Here is a 24,651-nt window from a genome sequence, read left to right on the forward strand (position 1 = left end):
TGTGCACTTTGGTAAAAACAAATGTTCAGTTCTCCAGCTACAAGAATATTATCACATTCCTTAAGCAGCTAAACCAGCAGGAGAACAATGCTGGTAATTAGAAATCAGTCCACAAGGGATAGTCCTTTTTCCTTATAAATGTCACAAGGACTGTCACCCAGCAAACACATTCCTAACCCCTTCTCCCTTGCCTGCTCTACCTGGAGTGGCAACGTAACACAGTTCTGGCCAATGAAATACAAAAAGTTTACTGAAGGGAATTCTGGGGAAGCTTTTACTTTTCTGACTAAAAACAAACAGGTATGGCTGGCACAGCTCTTTCCTCTTCTTCCTGCCTTGAATGCATGTTTGATGGCCTAAGTTGCAATAGCCATCTTGCAACCACGGGGGAAAGACCAAGAGATGTTGGTCCTAACACCACTGAGAAGCAAAAGCCATGGCCAACAATTGCCTACCATCCCTAGAATTATCCTGTCAGAAAGATGAACTTCCATTTCCTTATGCCTCTGTAGTCAGGTTTTATATTTTTTATAGACCATACCCAAATTAATTCTCATAGAGTCATTTTCAAGTAATTTTTATGTCTAGCAAATAGTAGACCTTCAAAAATTAGGAGTTAATATTGGTAAGAGTCTGGAAAAACTAAGTACCCCTCAAGGGATTCAAGTAAAATTCCAACTAAGAATGGGATAAAGTTGATTTCTGAATGATTTTATAGTACTATGATCAAAAGATGCCACTAATATCTAAATCAGGTTTCATTTTATGCCTGGGATAATAATGTAACCTTAAAGGATTTGATTTAATTTTCAAAATCTAGTTCTGCTTTCTTCTTGATGTAATTTTTTCATGGCATCCTGACAGGGAATCTAAGATGCACTCATTTTACTCTGAAATTTTTAAACAGGCTGGATCCAGAAATGAACAAAAAACCATGGCCATATCTAGACATTCACTTGCAAAGTACAGGATAGCAGATGGGGTCACAAGGCCAGATATAAATGTACTCAGAACTATACAAAGGCTGTTTTGTGCTCAAAATACTGAATAAACCAAATAAAAACTAGTAATAGTGTTTGTCAAAATTTGCAGATCTCATACTTTCCAGACAAGGGGTGGAAAATCTGATGGCATTTGGTAGCTAACAAAATACTCTCAAATAAAACGGTTATATGTAGTTTGAGGGATAAAACTGGCAAAAACTACCTGTGCCTATATTATGACCAATAATTTCACTTGGTAAATATGTTAAAAAATGCTTCTCAAGCATTATGTCCAACAATTAGTGAATGACTAAATAAATATTATAACAATATTATTTGGTCATTTAAAAAATGTATTTTAATGACATGAAAACGCTCTCAGTATATAAAATATTTCCCGAATATAATTTCAGTAATATAAAAAAGAAAAACAGGAACATACTGAAAGGGAACTTATAAAAGCTGAAGTGAAATATTGCGGGATGTTAAAAGTGGCTGTCTTCTGTGTATGTGCGAGTATATACACGTACACTTCTCTCTCTCCTGACGGGCCTAGAAATAGCAACACTCACTAACAAGAAGCACCCCTAGTACCTCGATACTGGTTTCTAAATACCACAATCCACTAAAAAGAACCAGGGCTCCTTCAAGAAAGACTGATTTCAGGGCTGGAAGATGGAAAGTCTAAGATGAGCATTAAACATCTTGTTGTGCCAGAAAGTAAGGAAGTACTCAAAGAATGACTGAAGACAACTTTGAAGGACACAAGCCAGTTTGAAGGCACTTCCACTATCTGGGACAATTTTAACATCAAAATAAATATAACTCATCGAAAACATGAGTCCATATTGATATAAATGAATAAATAAACGGTAAATAAATGAGGGAGAAGAGGAAGCTCTTCATTATAGAATGCTGATTAATAGATACAGAAGCAACTGTTATTTTAAAAAGGTTATCTCTGAATAGCAATATCATGAGGATACTTTTTTTCTGTATTTCTCTCGTTTCAGCTTTATAAAATAAGCATACATATCTTTTATAAAAACACTCACAATCCCCAACAAATACAACATATGCACATCTCCAGAGCACTCGCTAGAGCCACTTTCAAAAGGAAAGCATATGCACAACAGCCCCAAGTACAAACGGCAAGAACATGGGCCGCCTGCCCTGTCCTAGAGAGCTCAGATGTCCCAGGGAGCTGGGCTAAAGCTCACAACAAAACAGGAAAACCAAACAAACCACCAAAGGCAGCACTGATATTTATGCAAGATTTTGGTTTGGTTTTATAGTAATTATGAGGGTGAAGAGATGTGATCCCTACTATGATGCCAATGACAAATGGTTAACTGATAAGAAGAAATGGAGAGGGCGAAGGCTGTAGAGCAGGTCAATATCAGGCTGTCATGAAGCCATTTGAGACACATAATTAATCTATTACTCACCTGGCATCATCATTCATTGTAGTATGGTCAATAGGTGCCATGAAACTCAGTAGCTTGCTAAGGACATGAAACCTAAATAAAGCAGGAAGCAAACAGGCAGCAACATTAGTAACCATTAACCTAGGAGAGGAAACACATTCCGTGAGTTAACAAACTCCAAAACCGATCACTGGAACATCTGGCTACAAAGTGGGACAGGGAAAAATTCATAGGCCCTTACCACTGTCAGTGGGATGACCAACTACAGCCATCCTATGGGATCTGTGGGGGAATGGTTCCAGGACTCCTCATGGATAAAAAAAAATCCACGGATGCTCTAGTTCCTTATATAAAATGGCACAGTATTTGCATGTAATCTACACACACCCTCCCATATACTTAACTCATCTCTAGATTACTTAAAATACCTAATGCAGTGTAAATACTATGTAAGCAGTTGTTATAATGTATTGTTTAGGGAATAATGACAGGAAAAAAGTCTGCACTTGTTCACAGGCAGAGACACAACACTCCTTTCCCCAGGCCTGAATATTTTCAATCCTTGGTTGGTTGAATCTGCAGACGTGGAACTCACAAATATGTAGGGCTGACTGTACATTTTTCCCTTTTTCGTTAATGCTACAGGAGAAAAGTCTGATAACAGCATATTGTAAATGACAGTTCAACACAGATTCATTTATAGCACAGCCTCAAAAAAGAATAGGTACACTTGTGCTTTTGAGCAATATACAACCCTTAAACATTATTCCAGACTAAAGACAATGAAGAATTGACTACCTCATTTTCTTCCTCTACATATACCTTAAGCATTTTTCATTTTAATAGATGTCATAAAAGTCATCTACTGGCAGCAGCAAAGGTAGTGGTATAGCATCTGAATGCAACACCTCATCAACACCATCCACACTGCCACTGGTTCCCCAAGTCAGAAAAGGGGTCTGCAATTCCACGTCATCTCCATGCACTAGATCCAGTGGGTCTTTCATTCCCCCCACCTTTAAATGGAGAAACACAACTGAATTCACAGTAAGTTTGATTCCTAGGTCTTCAGTCTAGGTACTATGGAAGTTACATCACCTACATTTCCCACCAACTGCAAAAAAAAATATTTTGTATGATGTGTTTGAGATTCTCTAGAAAATACATGACCTTATACAGTCCAAATCATACCAAAGATAACTCAAAAGGGTATCCTTTTCTACTCATTATAATGTGCCCTCTATATATACATAAAATAAAATTCTAACCCAAAAAACTCTACTAGGGCAAAACACTATCCATAAACAAAATGTGGTATTTTCATGTCTTCAATACATAATATTTTAAAGTTTTAGGAACACTTCTATACTTCTATCAAATAATTTAATTATTTATTATATCACCCACAGCTCAGCCTCCCAAAGGTAATTCTTTATTTCAACAAACGAATTTTATAAGAATAATACTGATAAGATTTTCCCTTTTATACAAGTAATAGTGGCAAGGGTGCAGTGGCTCACGCCTGTAATCCCAGCACTTTGGGAGGCTGAGGCAGAAAGTTTGCTTGAAGTTAGGAGTTCAAAACCCGGCTGGACAACATAGTAAGACCCTGTCTGTACTCCCACATCAACAGAAAAAAAGTAATACAAAAGGTATAAAATACAAAAAATTAAAAAAAAAAAACCCCACACAGAAAACACATACAGTTGGCTTGGCACAGTGGCTCATGCCTATAACCTGAGCACTTTGAGAGGCCAGGCAGAAGATCACCTGAGCCCAGGAGTTCAAGACCAGCCTGGGCAACATAGCATGACCCTGTCTCTACAAAAAGTAAAAAAAAACTAGCCAGGCACGGTGACTCACGCCTGTAATCCCAGTACTTTGGGAGGCCGGGGGCAGGTCAGATCACCTGAGGTCAGGGTTCAAGACCGGCCTGGCCAACATGTTGAAACCCCGTCTCTACTAAAAATACAAAAATTAGCCGGGTGTGGTGGCACATGCCTGTAATCCCAGTAAATAGGGAGGTTGAAGCAGGAGAATCTCTTGAACCCGGGAGATGGAGGTTGCAGAGAACCGAGATCACGTCACTGCACTCCAGCCTGGGTGACAGAGAGATATTTTGTTTCAAAAATAAAACAAACAAATAAAAACCAAGAAGTAAAAAAACTGGCTTGGTGCAGTGGCTCATGCCTATAATCCCAACACTTTAGGAGCCTGAAGCAGGTGGATCACCTGAGGTCAGGAGTTTAAGACCAGCCTGGCCAACATAGCAAAATCCTGTCTCTACTAAGAATACAAAAATTAGCTGGGCGTGGTGGTGCGCGCCTGTAATCCCAGCTACTCGGGAGGCTGAGGGAGGAGAATCGCTTGAACCCAGAAGGTGGAGGTTGCAATGAGCCAAGATCAGGCCGCTGCACTCCAGCCTGGGCGACAGAGCACAACTCTGTCTCAAAAAAATAAGTAAGTAAAATTAAAAAGTAAGAAAACTAGCCAGGCATGGTGGCATGCCTGTAGTCCCAACTACTCGGGAGGCTGAGGTGGAAGGATTGCTTAAGCCTAGGAGGTTGAGACTGCAGTGAGCCCTCAGGTCTGGGTTTTGTAGCTCAGGCTGGAGTGCAGTGGTGTGATCAGGGCTCACTACAGAGTATAAGCTTATCTAAAAAACAAAAACAAATCCCACACAAAATCCTTCTACCTATAGACAATTGTTGTTATGTTTGTTTCACATAATGATCCTTTTACATATATATTCATATAATTTTGAATGAATTCTTTTCTCACCTAGCCTTATAAGCAATGTCCCATAAACAATTTATAAATGGCTGCTTATAACCGTAGGAACAGAAGTACCATATTTTCATATTTTTGAACATATACATTGCTTCTAATTCTTCACTTCTTTGTTGTTGTTGTCGTTTAGACAGGGACTCACTGTCACCCAGGCTGGAATGCAGTGGTGCTATCTCGGCTCACTGCAACGTCTGACTCGCAGGCTCAAGCCATCCTCCCACCTCAGCCTCCTGAGTGCCTGGGACTACATGAGTGTACCACCATGCCCAGCTAATATGCGTATTTTCAGTAGAGATGGGGTTTCACCATGTTGCCCAGGCTGGTCTCGAACTCTTGGACTCAAGTGATCCACCTGCATTGGCCTCCAAAAGTGCTGGGATTACAGGCGTGAGCCACCACACCCAGTCTAATTCTTCACTTTTTATAAAATGAAAAAAGACCTCTGTCTTTTGTTGGTGATGTTTTGTTTTGTTTTTTGAGATAGGGTGTTGCTTTGTTGCTCAGGCTGGAGTGCAGTGGTGCGATCACGGCCCACTATAGCCTTGACCTTCCGGGCTCAAGCCATCCCCCAACCTCTGCCTCCCAGCCCCCACCACCACCACCAAGAAGCTGGGACTAGAAGTGTGTGCCACCATGCCTGGCTAATTTTTTTTTTTTTTTTTTTTTGAGACGGAGTCTCGCTCTGTCGTCCAGGCTGGAGTGCAGTGGCCAGATCTCAGCTCACTGCAAGCTCCGCCTCCCGGGTTCACGCCATTCTCCTGCCTCAGCCTCCCGAGTAGCTGGGACTACAGGCGCCCGCCACCACGCCCGGCTAGTTTTTTGTAGTTTTTTAGTAGAGACGGGGTTTCACTGTGTTAGCCAGGATGGTCTCGATCTCCTGACCTCGTGATCCACCCGTCTCGGCCTCCCAAAGTGCTGGGATTACAGGCTTGAGCCACCGCGCCCGGCCTGCCTGGCTAATTTTTAAACCTTTTTTTTTTTTTTTTTTTTTTTTTTTTTGTATTCTTTAGTAGAGACGGGGTTTCACCGTATTAGCCAGGGTGGTCTCGATCTCCTGACCTCGTGATCCGCCCATCTCGGCCTCCCAAAGTGCTGGGATTACAGGCTTGAGCCACCGCGCCCGGCCGCCTTTTTTTTTTTTTTTTTGTAGAGAGAGGGTCTTGCCATGTTGTCCAGGCTGGTCTCAAATTCCTAAGCTCAAGTGGTCCTCCCACCTCAGCCTCCCAACGTGCTGTAATTACAACTATGAGCCACTGAGCCTGGCCAGTACATAACCCTTAGATGTGAAATTGCTGAGTTGAAAGGTACGCATATGTAAACCTGACTGAGTCAAAATGCCCTCCCCAAAGTTGTGTCAATGTATGAGCACAAATATTTATATAACTTTTTATTTAAATATAAAGCAAAAATACTGTTAATTAAATATATCTTTTAATGTCCTTAGGCCTCACTAAACTTCAGTGTCCATCTGAAAGTATGATTACTATTCTTGGCTGTGTCCACAGATGGGTTTAATTCACTTTCTAGACCAAGACTATGAACTATATCCTACAGTTGTGTTATGCAATGCAGTAGCTACTAGCTACACGTGGCTACTGTGCATTTGAAGTGGGGCTAGTCTGAATTGAGATGTACTGCAATTAAGTATAAGATACAAACCAGATTTTGAAGACTTGGGACAAAAAAATAATATATGTCATCAATAATTGTTAAAATAATAAATTTTTGAAATAATATTTTTATATATTGGGTTAAATGAAATTTGTTATTAAAATCAAGTTCACCTTTTACTTTTTACTTTTTCAATGTGGCTACTAGAACATTTAAAATTGCATATATAATATTAAATAATAAAAATACATATTAATATTTTTATTAGATGGCACTGCTCTGTAGAATATCTTTACATTTAATACAATATAGCTAATAACTATTAACCACCTGATGAAATACAGGCTTTAGGAAGAAATCAGATTAAAGACTGTTCAGTAATCTGTACTTAGCGTAACATATTCATCTAATCTCAATACTACTGAAAATGGGTGTATGTTGTAATATTAAATCACCTTTTACCAACCATACTAAGAAAAGATAAATATTATTTTGTTGTGGAAGAACAGACCAACACAGTAAGACATCATATTATTAAAGGCTCGGGAGTTTGATCCACTTACATTATGATTTCTGATTAAATCATAACTAAATCCACTTATATATAATGCTAATTAGAATACTGATAATCAATAATTATAATTACTGTATTTCCAAAAACCAAAATATTTGTTTTTTTAAAAAACGTTATTTTCTAGCATCCAATTAGCAAGTCTGACCAGACTGTATCATTTGAACTAATGAAGTGTTATTATTTAAACGGTTTATAGAAGGTAATGTTCATCTTTGCTACATTTCTGGAAGTCTTACACGTACAACCCTATCACAAACAAGGAGCAAAAATTGCTCAGCGTTGGGCCCTAGTATCAGTGATGACAGCTGGCGTACACTGTCTGTTCTTGAAGTCTAACCCTAGAAAGTTGTTTATAATATTCTCATCTAGCCTGGGAGGACCACTTGGTTTAACCCCTTAGGAAAGGATGCTAAGGTAGCCAAGGCATCATTCTGGTGCCTGTATAGGGTTGGTCCTGCCAGTGAAACAACTCAATATCCAGAAATTAGAAGAGCAGGCTCGGCCGGGCGCGGTGGCTCAAGCCTGTAATCCCAGCACTTTGGGAGGCCGAGACGGGCGGATCACGACGTCAGGAGATCGAGACCATCCTGGCTAACACGGTGAAACCCCGTCTCTACTAAAAAATACAAATATCTAGACGGGCGAGGTGGCGGGCGCCTGTAGTCCCAGCTACTCCAGAGGCTGAGGCAGGAGAATGGCGTAAACCCGGGAGGCGGAGCTTGCAGTGAGCTGAGATCAGGCCACTGCACTCCAGCCCCTGCGACAAAGCGAGACTCCGTCTCAAAAAAAAAAAAAAAAAAAAAAAAAAGGAAGAGCAGGCTCTGGAATCAGACCAATTAGTTCAAATCCCAGTTTGCTACTTACTATGTAATGCTGGCAATGTTACTTCACATGAATTAGCTCATTTAATCTGCATAACAACCCTATGAAATGTCACTTCTATGATTATACTCCTTTCACAGATGAGGACACTGAAGCACAGAGATGTAAAGAAATTTGTCCAAAGTCTCAAGGCTGGGAAATGGAAAAGTCAGCTTTCAAACCTAGGAAGTTTGGCTCCAGAGCTTGTGCTCTTTCTGCCTCTGCATATAAATTGCTCAGCAGTGCCTGACCAGGGATTTCTGGAGACGTCAGTTGTTAAGCTATTGCTGAGTAAAGACTACTCCCTGATTCTGACCACATCCTCACATTTATGGTCTCAAGATGAGCCAGGTGAGTACAGATGACAAAACCAAAACCAATTCAACACACATGAACTCATATTAAAACCTTTTTGTTCTGTAATAATTTTAGGCTTCTAAGACCCCACATTACACCTCGCTGTGATGTTTCCTTAGTCTTCTGCAATCTGTGACAGTCCCTCAGTCCTTGTTTTTTCATTATTTTGACACTTGACGAGTGCAGGTCAGTTATTTGGTAGAGTGTCTCACAATGTGGATTTGTATGCTGTTTTATGATGAGATTACGGTTAGGCATTTTTTGGCAAGAATACCACAGAAATGATGTTTTATCTTTCTACTGAAGACAGAGGGGGTGTGGATATGTCTCTTTACTGGTGCTGTTCATCTTGAACACTTGGTTAAAGTGGTATCTGCTAGATTATTGCAAAGCCACTATGTTTCTCTTTGTAATGGACAAATATCTTGGGGGAGATACTTAGAGACCATATAAATACAGTTTCTCCTCAAACTTTTGCCCATAGATTTTAGCATCTATGGGTGGACCTTGTCTGCAAAAATTATTAGGGTGGGGTTTCCCTAGTGGTGGTTTTCTATTTCTCTCATTCCGTCTACAACTGGATTCCAAAAGGCTTTTATGAAACAAATCAATCAAGACAGTAAAAGTTGACACAGAAATTCTAGAAGCCTTTTAAGTATGGAAAGTTTTAGTTTGAGGTTTCTGGAATTCTTCAGTAACCAAAGGCATTTCACGTGAAGAAATGTGATCACAAATGAAATGATGCTGCCCTTTGTGATTTCTCTGACGCACCAGGCGCTCCTGACCCCTTACTAAACACTGTCCTGTATTCACCGCTGTCACTAACCTCCTCCTGCCCTCCTCCCTCAATGGCCACTGTTCCTCAGCATTCTTCATGAGCTCCTCTTACCCTGTCTATCTCACGTATGTTGACATTCTTCAGGATTCTACTCTTGTCACTCTGTATTCTTGTCACACTGTACTCTCACTGGGAAACAGCAATTAAGCTGTTGCCAAAATATCAACTAATAAATACCTACATCCTCCTCTCGACTGAAAAATCTCTCAACTTGGATTTCTGAAGGGTCAGAAACTGAATCCACTCCCTCCCTCAAAAAACAACAACAAAAAAGATGTTCTCCTTGCAGCCCCTCTTTTACACATATCAATGATTACTACCAAGACCTATCTAGTTCCCTGAAACCCTAGGAGTCATTCCAACCTTCTCACTTTCCTTTACCTCTTCATGTGCGGCCACTCCTAAGTAAGAACTACTCACCTGTATAAATGTCTCTCAATCTGTCATCTCCTATTCCTTTCAGGCCTCGCTCTCATAACTTTCCAGTCCTTTATAGAAAATCTCCTACAATTATCTCTCTTTTTTTTTTTTTTGAGACGAGGTCTTGCTCTGTCACTCAGGCTGGAGTGCAGTGGCATGATCTCTGCTCACTGAAACCTCTGCCTCCTGGGTTCAAGTGATTCTCCTGCCTCAGCCTCTGGAGTAGCTGGGACTGCAGGCACATGTTATCACACCTGGCTAATTTTTGTATTTTTAGTAGAGATGAGGTTTCACCATGTTGGCCAGGCTGGTCTCAAATTCCTGACCTCAAGCCATCCACCTGTCTCAGCCTCCCAAAACGCTGGGATTACAGGCGTGAGCCACTGCGCCCAGCCAATCATCTTTCTAAAATGTGAATGTGATAACAATATTCCTCTGCCTAAAATCTTTCTTTTTTTTTTTTTTGAGACGGAGTCTCGCTCTGTCGTCCAGGCTGGAGGGCAGTGGCTGGATCTCAGCTCACTGCAAGCTCCGCCTCCCAGGTTCACGCCATTCTCCTGGCTCAGCCTCCTGAGTAGCTGGGACTATAGGCGCCCGCCACCTCGCCCGGCTAGTTTTTTTGTATTTTTTTATTAGAGACGAGGTTTCACCGTGTTCACCAGGATGGTCTCGATCTCCTGACCTCGTGATCCACCCGTCTCAGCCTCCCAAAGTGCTGGTATTACAGGCTTGAGCCACTGCGCCCGGCCTTGCCTAAAATCTTTCAATGACTCACTACAGCCTACAGAATAAAGTCCAAAATTCTTAACATGGCCATGATCTATCATTTACCCATGCATGCAGCCTTATCTCCTGCCATTCTCTCATATTCACTTTTGGTGCCTGTATAGGCCAGTTGGTCCTGCCAGTGAAACAACTCAACAGCCAGAGGTTAGAATAACTCTGGAATCAGACCAATTAGTTCAAATCCCAGTTTGCTACAAAAGCCTCTGCCAAAACAAATTAATTACAGTTCCCAAAATGGGCCCCACACTCTCTCAAGCTTACAAACTTTTTTGCACACATTCTCTTTGCCTTTCACTGGGCAAACACCTACTAATCTCTCAAGGCTCAGTGAGGATGTCTTCTTGTGCAAGTCTTCCTGAGCAGTCTGCATCCCTCAAGGGTGGAGCAGGATTATTTCAACTGCTACACCACCCACACAGCACCTCAGTCAGCTAGGGTCTGCCACCCTCTCCAGACTAGTTGGCTTTCTGATTCTGTGGGTTCAACATCCACAGATTTAATCAACCATGGATCAAAAATACTTAAGACATAAATGATTGTGTCTATATTGAATATGTCCCAATTTTTTTTCCTGTTATTATTCCCTAAACAGTGTAGTGTAACAATTATTTACATGGCATGTGTATTGAATTAGGGATTATAAGTAATCTAGAGACGATTTAAAGTATAGGGAGGATGCGTGTAGGTTATATGCAAATACTATGCCATTTTATATAAGGAACTTGAGCACTGTAGATTTTTGGTGTCTGCAGGGGTGGGGGTGTGGGAGTGTTTGTGCGTCCTGGAACCAATCCTCCACATATACCACAGATGATGTGTATGCTCCCTGAGGGCAGACTGGGTCTTAACTACCACCTAATGACCATCTTCTTAGAGGGTAAAGGACACTAAAACCAGTTATTATTTAATATTTTCATGTTTAACCCTGTTTAAAAAGAATGCCTCTTGCCAGAATAAGATTTTACTGCCTCTGGATAGATGAGAATGTGGGGCTCTCCACTGCTATCGAAATGCTGCAAAAGCAAAGGTATCTAATTGCACTGACACATACCTGTAATCAACAGTTTAATGAAGCTAGTGGAATTCATTAATATAAAAAGCAGTTGCTATTAAAACAAAATCCTGGTTTTCTTCCTTTCAAACTAATAAATCTATGTACCAGATATTTGCACGATTTCATTTAATTCCCATACCAAATCCCCAAAGCAGGGACTATTATCTCCACTTAGTAAATGAGAAAAGTAAGGCCCAGAGAACAAAGAACCACCAAAATCATATCACCAGACAGAGTCAGAATTTGAATGCAAGTCTTGTGATTTGAAATCGTAAGCTCTTCCTTCTAGAGAACATTTATGTCCTCATAAAATTACAATTTTAAAAGTATACTACTGGAGAAAAATTTGATCCCCAAAATAAAGAATAAGATAATCATTCAGCCTAGTCACCTATGAAGTACTATTAGTAACATTCTTCTTTAAATCCTTGAAGTGGGCTTGGGGGAGACAGGTACAGAAGAGACGTGTCAATAAACAAATAAATGAACACGAGGAAAAGAGACTGACCCAACCTTGGAATACTGGTAGCAATAATAATGACAGTAGTAATGGCAATAAACACTTACATAGTGCTTACTATGTAACTGGTGCTATTCTAAGAGCCATACATACACTATTCATTTAATCCTCACAGTAACCCTTCAAGGCTGGTATATTATCATATCCATTTTACAGATGAAGAAACTAGCACAGAGTTAAAGGGTCTTGCCCAAAGTAGCTACTAATCAATGTCAAAGCCGGGATTCAAACTCAGGCAGTCTGGGTCTTAAGTCCATGCTCTTTACCTCTAAAAATGAACCTAGAGAACTATGAGGATTTGGAAATTTCAAGATATAAAAAGAGGTAAGCAAATTCTAACAATTTAACCTGAGATTTAAAAAAAGCGACCCTAAAGCAAAGGATGATACTTGGCAAAGTTGATGATACTGTGTACTTTTGCAAAGTTAAAGAAAAATCAGCATTTCCTGATGAGTTGTGTTAAATACTAAAACAAGTTAATTAAAGTAAATGAGAAAATCTACTTCTCCGAAGATCTTTAAAAATCAGACCCACATTTGTCTAAAGGGAATTTAATGACAGGCAGGTTCTAATAAGGATGTGGGTTTAACTACCTGCCTGAAACTGTCCTAAAACAAGTTTAAGATTTTCTCTCAGTGTGCATCTGAATTACAGGCAGTTTCTTTGACACTGAGACTTTGTGTGATGATACTGTGTTTCACACACACACACACACACACACACGACAGTTACCAAGTCTAACAGTATAGCGAGGTCAGTTTCTACTTTGTTCCTTCTTTTATGTGTACCCTTATAAAACTCCTTAAAGAGCTCACAGGGGAGGGATTTCCTAAAGTCAGAAATTTCTCTATTTTCTCATAAACATTTTATTTTTCCTCTCATTTAAAAACTTTGTTAACATTCCCTGTAGTCCTTCACTTCATATCTTTTTAGCATACTGTGTGCACATATGGCTCATGAAAATGGACCAATAAGACAATAACATTTTTATTTTTATTATTATTATTTTTTTAGATGGAGTCTCACTCTGTAGCCCAGGCAGGAGCGCAGTGGCACGATCTTGGCTCACTGCAACCTCTGCCTCCTGGGTTCAAGTGATTCTCCTGCCTCAGCCTCCCAAGTAGCTGGGACTACAGAAGCCCACCACCACACCTGGCTAATTTTTGTATTTTCAGTAGAGACACCATATTGGCCAGGATGGTCTGGATCTCCCACCTCAAGTGATTCGCCCACCTCAGCCTCCCAAAGTGCTAGGATTACAGGCATGAGCCATTGCGTCTGGCCATAACATTTTTATATTATTCTATAGAAATTAATTGTTAAAATTAATATAATTTCAACTATCTTTTGTTTTCTTATTTTTTCTCTTTCAAAGGAATGCATATATTATTTCACTCATCCATTCACAACAGTAGCACAAAAGTCAATGAAACTGTATTTCCATTTTAGAATAAGAAAAACTGAGTTGCAAAAACCTTCAAATATTGTTTATTTTTCTGATCCTTAAAAACAGAATCATCAGAAGAAAAAGAAAAATGACATAACAGCCAGAATGCAAGAGAAGAGATACATATACAATATATGTTGACATTTTTTCCGAAAAGGAACTCACCGAAGTTTCCTGCCTTTGCTGGCTTTCCTATCTACTTTTTTGTGGATTTTACTTCGTAACTTCTGGATTGCAAGCCACTGCCTGGAAAATTCACAAGCAATATTATGCATCATCACTAACAGAAATAGTTACACATATTGACAAATTGGAATTATTCTAACAATCTGCAGAAAGAAATCATCAACCTACATCAAGTTCCTTAAGCTAGTTTGGGGCCAAACTGACTAATCAATTGAACAGGATTTGTGTAATGGTAAAACAACAAATGGCAGCTGGGAAATTCTACAGCAAATTTGGTTAACAATGCTCCTTAGTATTTGGAGTTGCTGTGACAAGCACTAAATCTACCAGTCTGCAGGCAAACCCATCAAATTTAGTATAGCTGCTTGAGTTTTCTTGTAATGTTTTAGCTATGCAGCATGTTCTATTACTAATGTTGCAACTGCTGGTTGGTTTGAATGCATGAATTTTTAAAATCTAACTCTCCCTTTGGTAATCCTTCAGTGCTTTTTCTTGTGCTTTCCAATTTTTGCTAATTTTTAAATAATTATCCACTACTGATCCTGATACTAGTTTTCAATTGTTTTAAATTAATTTTATTTGTTTTAAATTGTTAATTTTCATTTCATCTATAAATACTTCAGTACGTGTTGCTATACAAGAGGAGATATAAGGACTCTTCTCCCCTCAACATAATCTCAATACCATTACCACATCTAAAAAAAAAAGTCAACAATAATTCTTTATTATCAAATATTCAGTCAGTCTTCACATTTCCTGGAATGTCTCAATTTTACAGTTGGCTTGTTTGGATCAGAATCCAAACAAGATTCACATATTCTGCAGTCATTTTAGATACGAAGGAATTAATTTTTCAATAAGGGATACTAGGCTAAGAAAATCTTCATAAATTGCTCATATGAACTAAAGTGAAAAAAAGAAAAAGAAGGAGAAACAGCAGCAGCAGCTAGTCATCTTACCTGATTTATACAACGAAAACTCAACACCAGAAAAAAAAAAATCTAGGGAAATCCAATTACTGTAATCTTAATATAATCTTAATTACCATAATCTATTTTATTGTAAAGTCAGATAAATGTACAATATAATCACCACTTAAATGCAATTTGCTCTATCACATTAAATTTATAGTGAACAGCTCTCTATAACATTCCAGAGATAAACGAAACATCAACAACATCCTACCCTAAAATTCAAATAATATTTTACTCAAATAAAATTATTTTATCAACACAGATTTTTCATTGCTTTCTCGAAAGGCTGCTCTGCCTAGAATCCCATTCTGGCACTTGCAGCTTTTGTTTCCTTTCATGCTTTTGCAAATTATGGCTCATGGCTATTTAAATGTACACTATTCATTAGGTAGCACTCTAAATGCCCTTTTTATTTTCCAACCACAGGATGAAGCATACACACAAGAGCCTTCCTTCACTACTTTACATTCTGCCCTGACATCTAGGTAATGCTGCCACGTACCATTTCTAATTGTGCTGAAGCTTTTACTGAAGGGGTGGAGGTCTAAATTAGGGCAGACTCTAACAAAGCAGATTCGACTAAGCAAGGAACCTGTTGTGTGCAGTGCCATGTTCCGACAGCTGAGAGCTCACATTTGGGTGGCTGCTTTGTATCCACTGGTCAACAGATTGATATGGATACAATCACAACGCAAACCAGGGAGCAAAGAGTATCAGAAAGACTTGGGAAAACAAACTCTAAAAAACAAACACATTGGTGTTTTATAATTTCTTTTCAAATTGTACTTTAGGCAATGTAGGGTAAACAATTAGTCACGTTTTCTTTCTAGCTTTTGTTATCCTGCTTAACTTCAATAATTACAGGACCAATCATTGCTTTGCAGGTAGACTTAAAAGGACTCAAGGGGAGAAACTATTACATAGGCTGCTTGCATGAACAGAAAGCTGTATCTAGATTACCTTCCCATGGCCACCTGATCGTTGGGATCCAAGGAGCTGGTCTTCCGTTCTATGAGTTCTCGAAGGAGCTAGGGGAAAAAGGAAAGCAACAAATTTATTTATCATCTTCCAGTGCAACTGGTTTTAAAAGGGCAGAGAAGGAATTCTGAATGGCATAGTGACAGCTCTAAAACTACAATCAATAAGGGACAACACAGTGGCAAGAGCATTACTGAATTCCCGTTAACCCTTTCATAGTTATATATCTTTAAAAAGGTGGCTCTAGCAGTAGCTGAGAACAGAAGTCCATTTGGAAGACTTATTGTACTGCAGTTCATTTCAAATACATCAATGAGTGTGCAACATTCCATTCATTGTTTTTATGATTAGTTTTGTTCACTCCATCGATATCAATGGAGAATCTTTAAAAGGTCAGGTGGGAAGGGCCATGTGGCAAAAAGGGAAATGCATCAGCTCCTCACCAATAGGATAATGGTGCAAGGTTAACTTCTGAACTATAACCTCCAACAGTCAGAAAGGTCTTCCTCAGGCAAAAAGCCTTTACTGTATGTAATTAAAAGTGTGCGCATCATCCTCTTGTTTCCCATACCTGCTACTCTACCATGCTTGGTATTAAGTGATTTAGCCACACATGATACCAACACATTCATAGCCAAAAAATTTTAAGAGGGAACCTAAAGAAAGTCATTTGTATACTGCAAATATACCACAGAAGATTAGTCTCTCATCCCATATAATTAACTGCATGGGAGTTATTCTAAATGACTCTCCTACTGTCATTTTAATCCTGACTCCACTGCACCCAGTTGAAATCTACGTCTGTACCTTTCGTACAGACTTATGAATCTTCACTGAATCTTAAAAGTCCTGGGTGAAGAGAAGCAATGGTTTTAAAAGTTAAACACTAAAGGAGAAAAACCCTAAATTACGATAATAGAACTACAAGTACTATATGCAGAGAAAGAGAAACAGAGATTAAAATTCCAAAAATCTTCTGAGAGAAATTTAAGTGAAGACGCTAAGATAAACTAGTTCTGCTAATCATCTGTCAATAATCCAGGTTTGACCTTAAAACTTGTTTCTTCATAAAAATTAGCCATTATTTTGTAGGTGAGGCATGGTGGCAATAGAGATATTTCACCAAATCAAATAGCTGAAGCCTGTGGGAGGATGAAGAAACAGAAATAAATCCCTCTGAAAGCAGGTCTCTTTCTAATTTCATATGTTTATGTAAGTAGGCACTGTAAGAAGTAAAACAAATTTATAAAAATATTCACTTCCAAAAGATGAATCTTTATTGCAAAAGGGAAAAGGATATCTCAATTGCAATTAGAAAACCTCCCGTGATGTTTTATCATTTGCTTATTTTGGACATTATTACCACAGCAATTATGTTTAAGAATGCAGGGACCAGAAGCCGCTGGTTTTATTATCACTAGAAAACAGCAAGCTATTTCTCTACCCTGTTTATCTGATTGATTCCCAACATCTTTCTGGCAGCCAATCTATCAGTTTATCTCTCCTACTTCATCACAGTCACTTCTGGCAGCTAAATACAAGATCCAAATCCAGTGTTACACAGACATACGACACAGTAAACCTATGTAACACTGCTGCTGTGTAAACAGCTGCCCTTAAGGCTAAGCAGAAATGGGCTTCTGGTTCCTAGTCAATATTCTGTCAGAAGCAAGGAGTAGCGGGAGTGAGAGGGAGTGGTTAATAATAATTATAAAAAGAAATAAAAGAGAAAGAATAATAAAAAGGAAGGAAAATAATGGAATAATTGCATTTCATTGCCCTTACCTTGTTCCAGCCACACAAAAGATTACAACAATCATTCCTGGTTTTCCTAATTTTCTCAGATCCCTTGAGACTGGGCAGTCAGAGTCACTGGGGAGGAAGTGCTCATGGAAGGCTGCCCCAGCACAACAGGGTGATCCTCGGGAAGAATATGTCCTTGCCGAAGGCTGGAAATTGGAGCTCACAACTGCAGTGGATCTATTACACTTGCAGTGGTCTCTGTAATTCCAACACCAAGTTGGTGCAGCATTTACTTTCAAGCACTTTGTGTACTATATATAGTCTGAGCTGCATTTTCACACACAAGCGCTCTGTATGACTATTTTTACTCATTCATGACTTGGAAGATTGTTTTATTGGTCTACCTAGCTAGGTCTAGTTTATTCAGTCCAGTATTTGAGAAGATTCTGTTGTGTCCACGGTAAGAAAAAGAAAGCAACAACAACAAAAAATGCAGTTAAACAAATATTACTGTTTCCCACAGCTACCATTATCACTGGGTTTAAATTTAATTATAAAATTGGTTTCAAAAAAGTTGCTAAAAAGATTTGAGGATATTGGCTGAAGAATTCAATTTTCTGATTTTAATTTGTATAGCTTTAACTTTACAAATAAACCTTTCTACTAAAATTCAAGTTTCTGATACAATTATTAGAGCCTTTTATTTCAACAATGATGATACAGTATTTGTAGTAATTTTCTATGTGATTTGGAAAACAGAGAGAGAGATAAAATGTTTTTGCTCTAAGTCTGTTAAAATTCCTCCAGATAATCAATTCAGAAAGGCTTGATTATACCTCTAGTTCTAGGGGAAAATCATAGACACAGTTAGGTTTTCAGGTCGGCCACAGAAACCTATTTAACCCATACCAATATACCTGAGGAACAGCACTAATAGTACTATAAAGCATCTAATCAACATTTATAATACTTTCACTAGAAAAAAATGCATGCTAGAAACAGTTAAAAATGGCAGATTGAACACATTAGTTTATCTCTTCTCAACCCCTCTAAGAGACAGTTGAGGAATAAAATAAATACTAACTTACAAGAAAAAAGAGAAAGGGAGAGCTAATGCGTGCATATTTTCATAAATTTTTCCAAGACAGTAAGGACATGCAGGAGTTATCACCCATATGCCCAGAGTGAATAAAGGTGAAGATGAAGCCAATTGTATTAGGCTGCAGAATTCCTGTGAGGATCAGCTCTCTGGCAGTTACCACGCAAGGTGGGAAAAAGAGAAGGAGCAGAATCACTTGAGCCTTCTCCATTATCCCACACAGCCAAGTGACTAACCACCTCTACCATCCACCTCCGCTCGTGAGAAAAAAGAAATTTTATTCTTTGGAAAAACTGAACCACAGAAGTTCCAGAATAGAGGATACTAGGCAAAGAAGGCTGGAATGAGGTACAAGGGAAAAGCTCTATGTTAATCTCTGAAACCTCTCCCTTTCTCCCACCTTATTTGTAGAAAGCTAACAGCCCATTCTATAATTTCCTAGGTAGGAAAGCAGAGGAGCCTTTTCTGGAAGAAACTGAATGGTGTCTGCCCTCCCACCGCCAAAATTAGATTTCGAAGTTGCTATGATCTTCTGCATGTGTCCCCCAAAATTCATATGTTGAACATACTTAATCTCCAATGCAACAGTATTGGAAGGAATGGCCTTTGGGAGGTGATTGAGTCATGCAGGCTCTGCCCTTGTGGATGGGATTAGGCATCCCTCTAAAAGGGCATGATGGAGGAAGTCTGTCCCTTTTGCCTTTCCACCTTCTGCCATGTGAATTCCCTCAGGAGAATTCGGCATCAAGGTACCATCTTGGAAGCAGAGAGCAGCCTTCACCAGACAACAGAAACTGCCAGCTTCTTGTTCTTGGACTTTACAGCCTCCAGAACTGTGCGAAGTAAATTTCATTCTTTTAAAATTACCCAATCTGTGGTATTTTGCTATAGCAGCACAAACAGATACATACAAAACAAAGCAAACAAATACAGATTCTGACATCCAAGGCTACTCTAACAAAGACGTCAATTCACAACATAATTATATTTAAAGAAGCCAAAAAGCTCTGCCCAAGTTTCAGAGATTCCAAATAATAAACTTTAATGCTTTACTCTTAAATATGAACAGACAGTTAAGGATCACCTGCATCTGAGGGAATCCTCATGCAGAGACCAAACAAGTAGAAAAGAGACTCGAGGAAGCAATGCAGAGAACAAAGTAAATGCTTAAAAAGGAGAAAAAAAAACTCCAAACTTACAATGAATATCCCAGAAGTGGGAGAGGGTATACTTTGATAAGAGCAGGATGCTGTGAAAAAGACTAAAATGAAAAATTAAGCACTAAACAGAAAATTTTTAAAAATCCAACAGAAGAACTTAAAGATAAATGAATGAAAATCTCTGATATAAAACAAAAAGAAAGCCAAAAAGCAAAAAGATAATATCCCCTTGTTTATTTGCAAGACAAGACAAAAATTTAGAGGATAATCCAGAAAGTCAAACATCTAACAAACAAAGGTTGGGAGAAAATGTTTGAAGCAATACTGAAAATTTTCCAAAATCATAGAAAGAAAAGGAATACACCTGCAAAGACCTAGTGCAATGAATAAAAAAGGGCCTTTGTCAAGACACGTGATCATGAAATATAGAACAACAGAGGTCAAGAGAAGATCCTAAGCAGTTAAAGAAAAAATAGGTTACATATAAACAGGGTGACCATATGTCCCAGTTTACCAGGAAAGTCCCGGTTTACACCTGTTGTCCTAATATGCTGTCAGGCTAGCACCTTACATGTCCCAGTTTTGATAATAAATTATACAGTCACGCTACATATTAAAGAATGGAAATCTGAATGGGAAAACACATCTCAATAGCAAGAGCAGATAGCAGAGGACAGCAAGGTACCTTCAAAATTCTATGGAAAATGACTTCCAGACTCAAATTCCATATACAGCCGCCTCATTATTGAGACAGTCTTGCTCTGTCACCCAGGCTGGAGTGCAGGGGTGCAGTCTCGGCTCATTGCAGCCTCTGCCTCCTCAGCCAAATTATTAACCAAGTATAATGAGAGTTACATAAATGCATTTTTCAAACACGTAAGGACTCAACAATTTACTTTCTATATACTCTTTCACGGGAAGATGTACTTCAGTAAATGAGTATACAAAAATCAAGACATAAGATATTAGAAAAGAGAGGTCTAACTCAGGGAAGAAGCAAAGGCAAGTCCCAGGAATACAGCCAGCAGGCCTGGTGTGCAGACATGCCAGTAGAGTCCAGAGAGCTCTAGGATGAGGTCTCAAAGGGGCAAAAGCAGAAGGGAGGTGCAAAAGGATAGGTTATTTTATATATTCAAGGCATGTGGAGTACACAGGGAAAAACAGCAATAGTTACACAGAAAAACAGGCATTATTAGCTCTAGGAAAAAACAAATTTGTAAGAAAAATGTAATCATAATATAGCGCTTGCTCCTATAGTTGGGATGTTTGTCCCCTCCAAACCTCATGTTGAAATTTGCTCTCAATGTTGGAGGGACCTAATGGAAAGTATCTGGGCCATGGAGGTGGATCCCTCATGCATAGATGAAAGTCCTCCCTTGGTTGTGGGGAGTGAGTTCCTGCTCTATTAGAGCCCGGGAGCTGGCTGTTGAAAAGAGCCTGGCATGCCTCAGTCCTCTAGCCTTCTCTCTTGCCACATGATCCCTGCACATGCCAGCTCCCCTCCGCCTTCCTTCATGAACAGAAGCAGCCTGAGGCTTCCACTTTAGAAGCCCAATCTTCCCAGGAGCAGAAAAGTGAGCCAAAGAAATCTTTTTTCCTCAAAAATTACCCATTCTCAGGTATTCCTTCATAGCAATGCAGAACAGACTAAGACACTTGAGAATAACATTTACTTAGTAATAATAATGTCAACACTGACTGACAGTCATCCTAGCAGGTATGATACATTCTCATTGCAGCTTTGATTTGCATTTCCCTCATGGCTAATGATGCAAAGCATCTTCCTGTGCTTACTGGCCATTTGTATATCTTCACTGGAGAAATGTCTATTCAGACCCTTTGCCCATTTTAAAATGAGGTTATTTGTCTTTTTGTTATTGAGCTGTAAGAGTTCTTTATATATTCTAGATACCAGTCCCTTATTCATTTCCCTCCTGTAATGTCTTCTCGCTTTCTTGATAGTATCATTTGAAGCAGAAAAGTTTTTAATTTTGATATAGTCCAATTTTTTCTTTTGTCATTTGTATTTTTGATTTGTATCTACGAAACCATTGCCTAACACAAGGTCATGAAGCTCTACTCCTATGTTTTCTTCTAAGAGGTTTATAATTAACAGCACAGCTCTTATATTTAGGTCTATGATCCATTTTGAGTTAATTTTTATATATAGTGTAAGGGAGGGGTCCGACTTCATTCTTTTACATGTGGACATCCAATTATACCATTTGTTAAAAAGACTATTCCCCACTGAGCTGTCTTGGCACCCTTGTTGAAAAACCAAGTAATTTTAAAAGCATTTTGGCTTTATGATCACATATTCCTTGGCTTTCTGAATTTGTGACCCAGAGTTATTGATTTCTACTTTTTAGGCTTCCACAGTTCATAGCCACAGACGCTAGAGATGGAAAAAGCTTGGGGCAACCCTCTATCGAACTTACTTGGCCTCGCTGAGTCAGGGTTCCTCAAACTGCCTCACTGGGGGATACAAAAGCAGACGCAAAGGATTGAGTTTACTTTTCCTGTGAATTCCCTCTCTCTCTCACAATAATTCTTAGTGAAAATGTATCTATTTTTGTATTACCACTTTTTTGGTTCTTAGCACTTTTTTTGGTTCTCAGCTCCCTAGTCTTTCAAGTTACTCCCAAAAGGGCTGGGTGTGGTGGCTCACGCCTGTAATCCCAGCACTCTGGGAGGCCAAGGCAGGCAGACCACTTGAGGCCAGAAGTTCGAGACCAGCCTGGCCAAGATGGCGAACCCTGTTTCTAGTAAAAATTAGCTGGGCATGGTGGCACATGCCTGTAATCCCAGCTACTAGGGTGGCTGAGGCAGGAGAAATCGCTTGAACCCGGGAGACGGTCGCGCCACTGCACTCCAGCCTGGGCAACAGAGTGAGACTCCAACTCAAAAAAAAAAAAGTTATCCCCAAAAGAAGTCACTTGCAATTTTTATACACCATATTTGAGGCATACAAAAAATAAACTGCATATACTACAATTTCAAATAGTTGGGAAGGAATTACTATACATGCCTATAGTACAAAATTGGCACAAAATGACCCACTCCCCAACTATATGTTCCCACTCCACGTTGCCCATTCACTACCGAATGAACAGCTCCAACACCTAATATTTCTGCTTCCATTATGCTACTCAAACAACCTGTGCGAAGGTCTCAAGATCTCCATGTCTAATGGGCATCTGGCACTACTTGTCCTATTAGACTTCTTGAAGCAGCAACTGACCCTGGACGTTCTCACCTCACCGAAACACTCTTTTCTTGGTATCAGTGAGGCATTTCTCTGCCTTTACTCCACAGTCAGCCAGCCCTTCTAGCCAGTCATTAAATGCCGCCACTCCTCACGACTCAGTTCCAATCTTCTCTTCTCATTCCACAGGGTTTCCCCCAAGAACTTTCTTCTGTTCTCAAGGTGTCAACGACCTAAGAGTTATCCCTGGAAATTCCTCTTCCCTTACATCCAATATCTCATCTATCTCAAGTCTTATATTCACGAATTTGTCCACTTTTCTCCATCTCCACTGCCTCCACCCAGTACTATCATCTTCGTTCACCCTTTTTTTTTTGAGGCAGAGTCTCGCTCTGTCACCCAGGCTGGAGTGCAGTGGTGCTATCTCTGCTCACTGCAACCTCCACCTCCCGGTTTCAAGCAATTCTCCCACCTCAGCCTCCCGAGTAGCTGGGATTACAGGCGTGCGCCACCACGCCAGGCTAGTCTTTGTATTTTTAGTAGAGACGGGGTTTTTCCATGTTGGTCAGGCTGATCTCGATCTCCTGACCTCAGGTGATCCACTCATCTTGGCCTCCTAGAGTGTTGGGATTACAGGCGTAAACCACCATGTCCGGCCCTCATACATATTTTTTGAGTACACTGGAGAAACAAGAATAAAAGAGACATGGTCTCACCTGAGGCAGTGTAATGATTTCCTCTTATTTACTCTTGTCCCTCCTCCATTTTTGTTTCCTCATTGTACTCAGAGTAGTATTTTCAAAAAGCAAATGTGTCAGGACATTTAACAGGGTTACCACTAGGTCCCTTGTCTACCTCTCCAATCTAACCCACCTTCCGCCTCTGTGTTGCAGTCCCACCAGGCTTCATTCTGTACATGAAATGCTCTGTGGGCCCTCGCACTAGAGGCTGTTTCTGCATATGCACTGCGGGAACAGGCTTCCATAGCCATTGACCTCCCATGCCTCCTCCTCTACTCATTTGTTAAATCTCCGCTTCATCATCTCTTCCTGAGGGAAACCTTTCTTAACCACAGCTGCACTCACACACACGCACCATACCTTTGCTGTTCTCACTATACACTGCACTCATGGACTCCTTGACGAAAGTCTACTTCCTCCCCTTGCTGACTGTGTGCCGTGTGAGAGCAGAGACTCCATCTGAACACAATTGCCACTCCATCCCCTGCAGGGGCCCCTTGAAGGAGCTCCATATATACACAGAGGGGAAAACATTATTATTATTATTTTGAAATGGAGTCTTGCTCTATCGCCCAGGCTGGAGTGCAGTGGCGCGATCTCAGCTCATTGCAAGCTCCACCTCCTGGGTTCACGCCATTCTCCTGCCTCAGGCTCCCGAGTAGCTGGGACTACAGGCGCCCGCCACCACGCCCGGCTAGTTTTTTTGTATTTTTAGTAGTGACAGGGTTTCACCGTGTTAGCCAGGATGGTCTTGATCTCCTGACCTCGTGATCCGCCCGCCTCGGCCTCCCAAAGTGTTGGGATTACAGGCGTGAGCCACCACGCCCGGCCGGAAAACAATTATTTCTGAGAGAAAATACCAAATTTGTGTTTGCTTTATCATTTCTCCCACCACACA

General features: G+C 39.9%; 1 protein-coding gene across 3 annotated transcripts in view; it reads right to left on the reverse strand.

Annotated features, from left to right (window-relative positions):
- Window positions 1-24,651, reverse strand: part of AATF (apoptosis antagonizing transcription factor) — a 113,189-nt gene that overhangs the window by 22,623 nt on the left and 65,915 nt on the right. For 2 of the 3 annotated variants that reach the window (XM_010376870.2, XM_010376871.2), the window contains exons 9-11: window positions 15,789-15,856; window positions 13,834-13,914; window positions 2,432-2,503 (exon numbers count right to left, since the gene is read on the reverse strand). In XM_010376870.2, the coding sequence (XP_010375172.2) occupies window positions 2,432-2,503; window positions 13,834-13,914; window positions 15,789-15,856 (221 nt within the window). The remainder of the gene's footprint in view (window positions 1-2,431; window positions 2,504-13,833; window positions 13,915-15,788; window positions 15,857-24,651) is intronic. The other variant, XM_010376872.2, reaches the window with a different exon arrangement.

The sequence above is a fragment of the Rhinopithecus roxellana genome, chromosome 19 (assembly GCF_007565055.1).
Source record: "Rhinopithecus roxellana isolate Shanxi Qingling chromosome 19, ASM756505v1, whole genome shotgun sequence".
Classification (NCBI taxonomy): Eukaryota; Metazoa; Chordata; class Mammalia; order Primates; family Cercopithecidae; genus Rhinopithecus; species Rhinopithecus roxellana.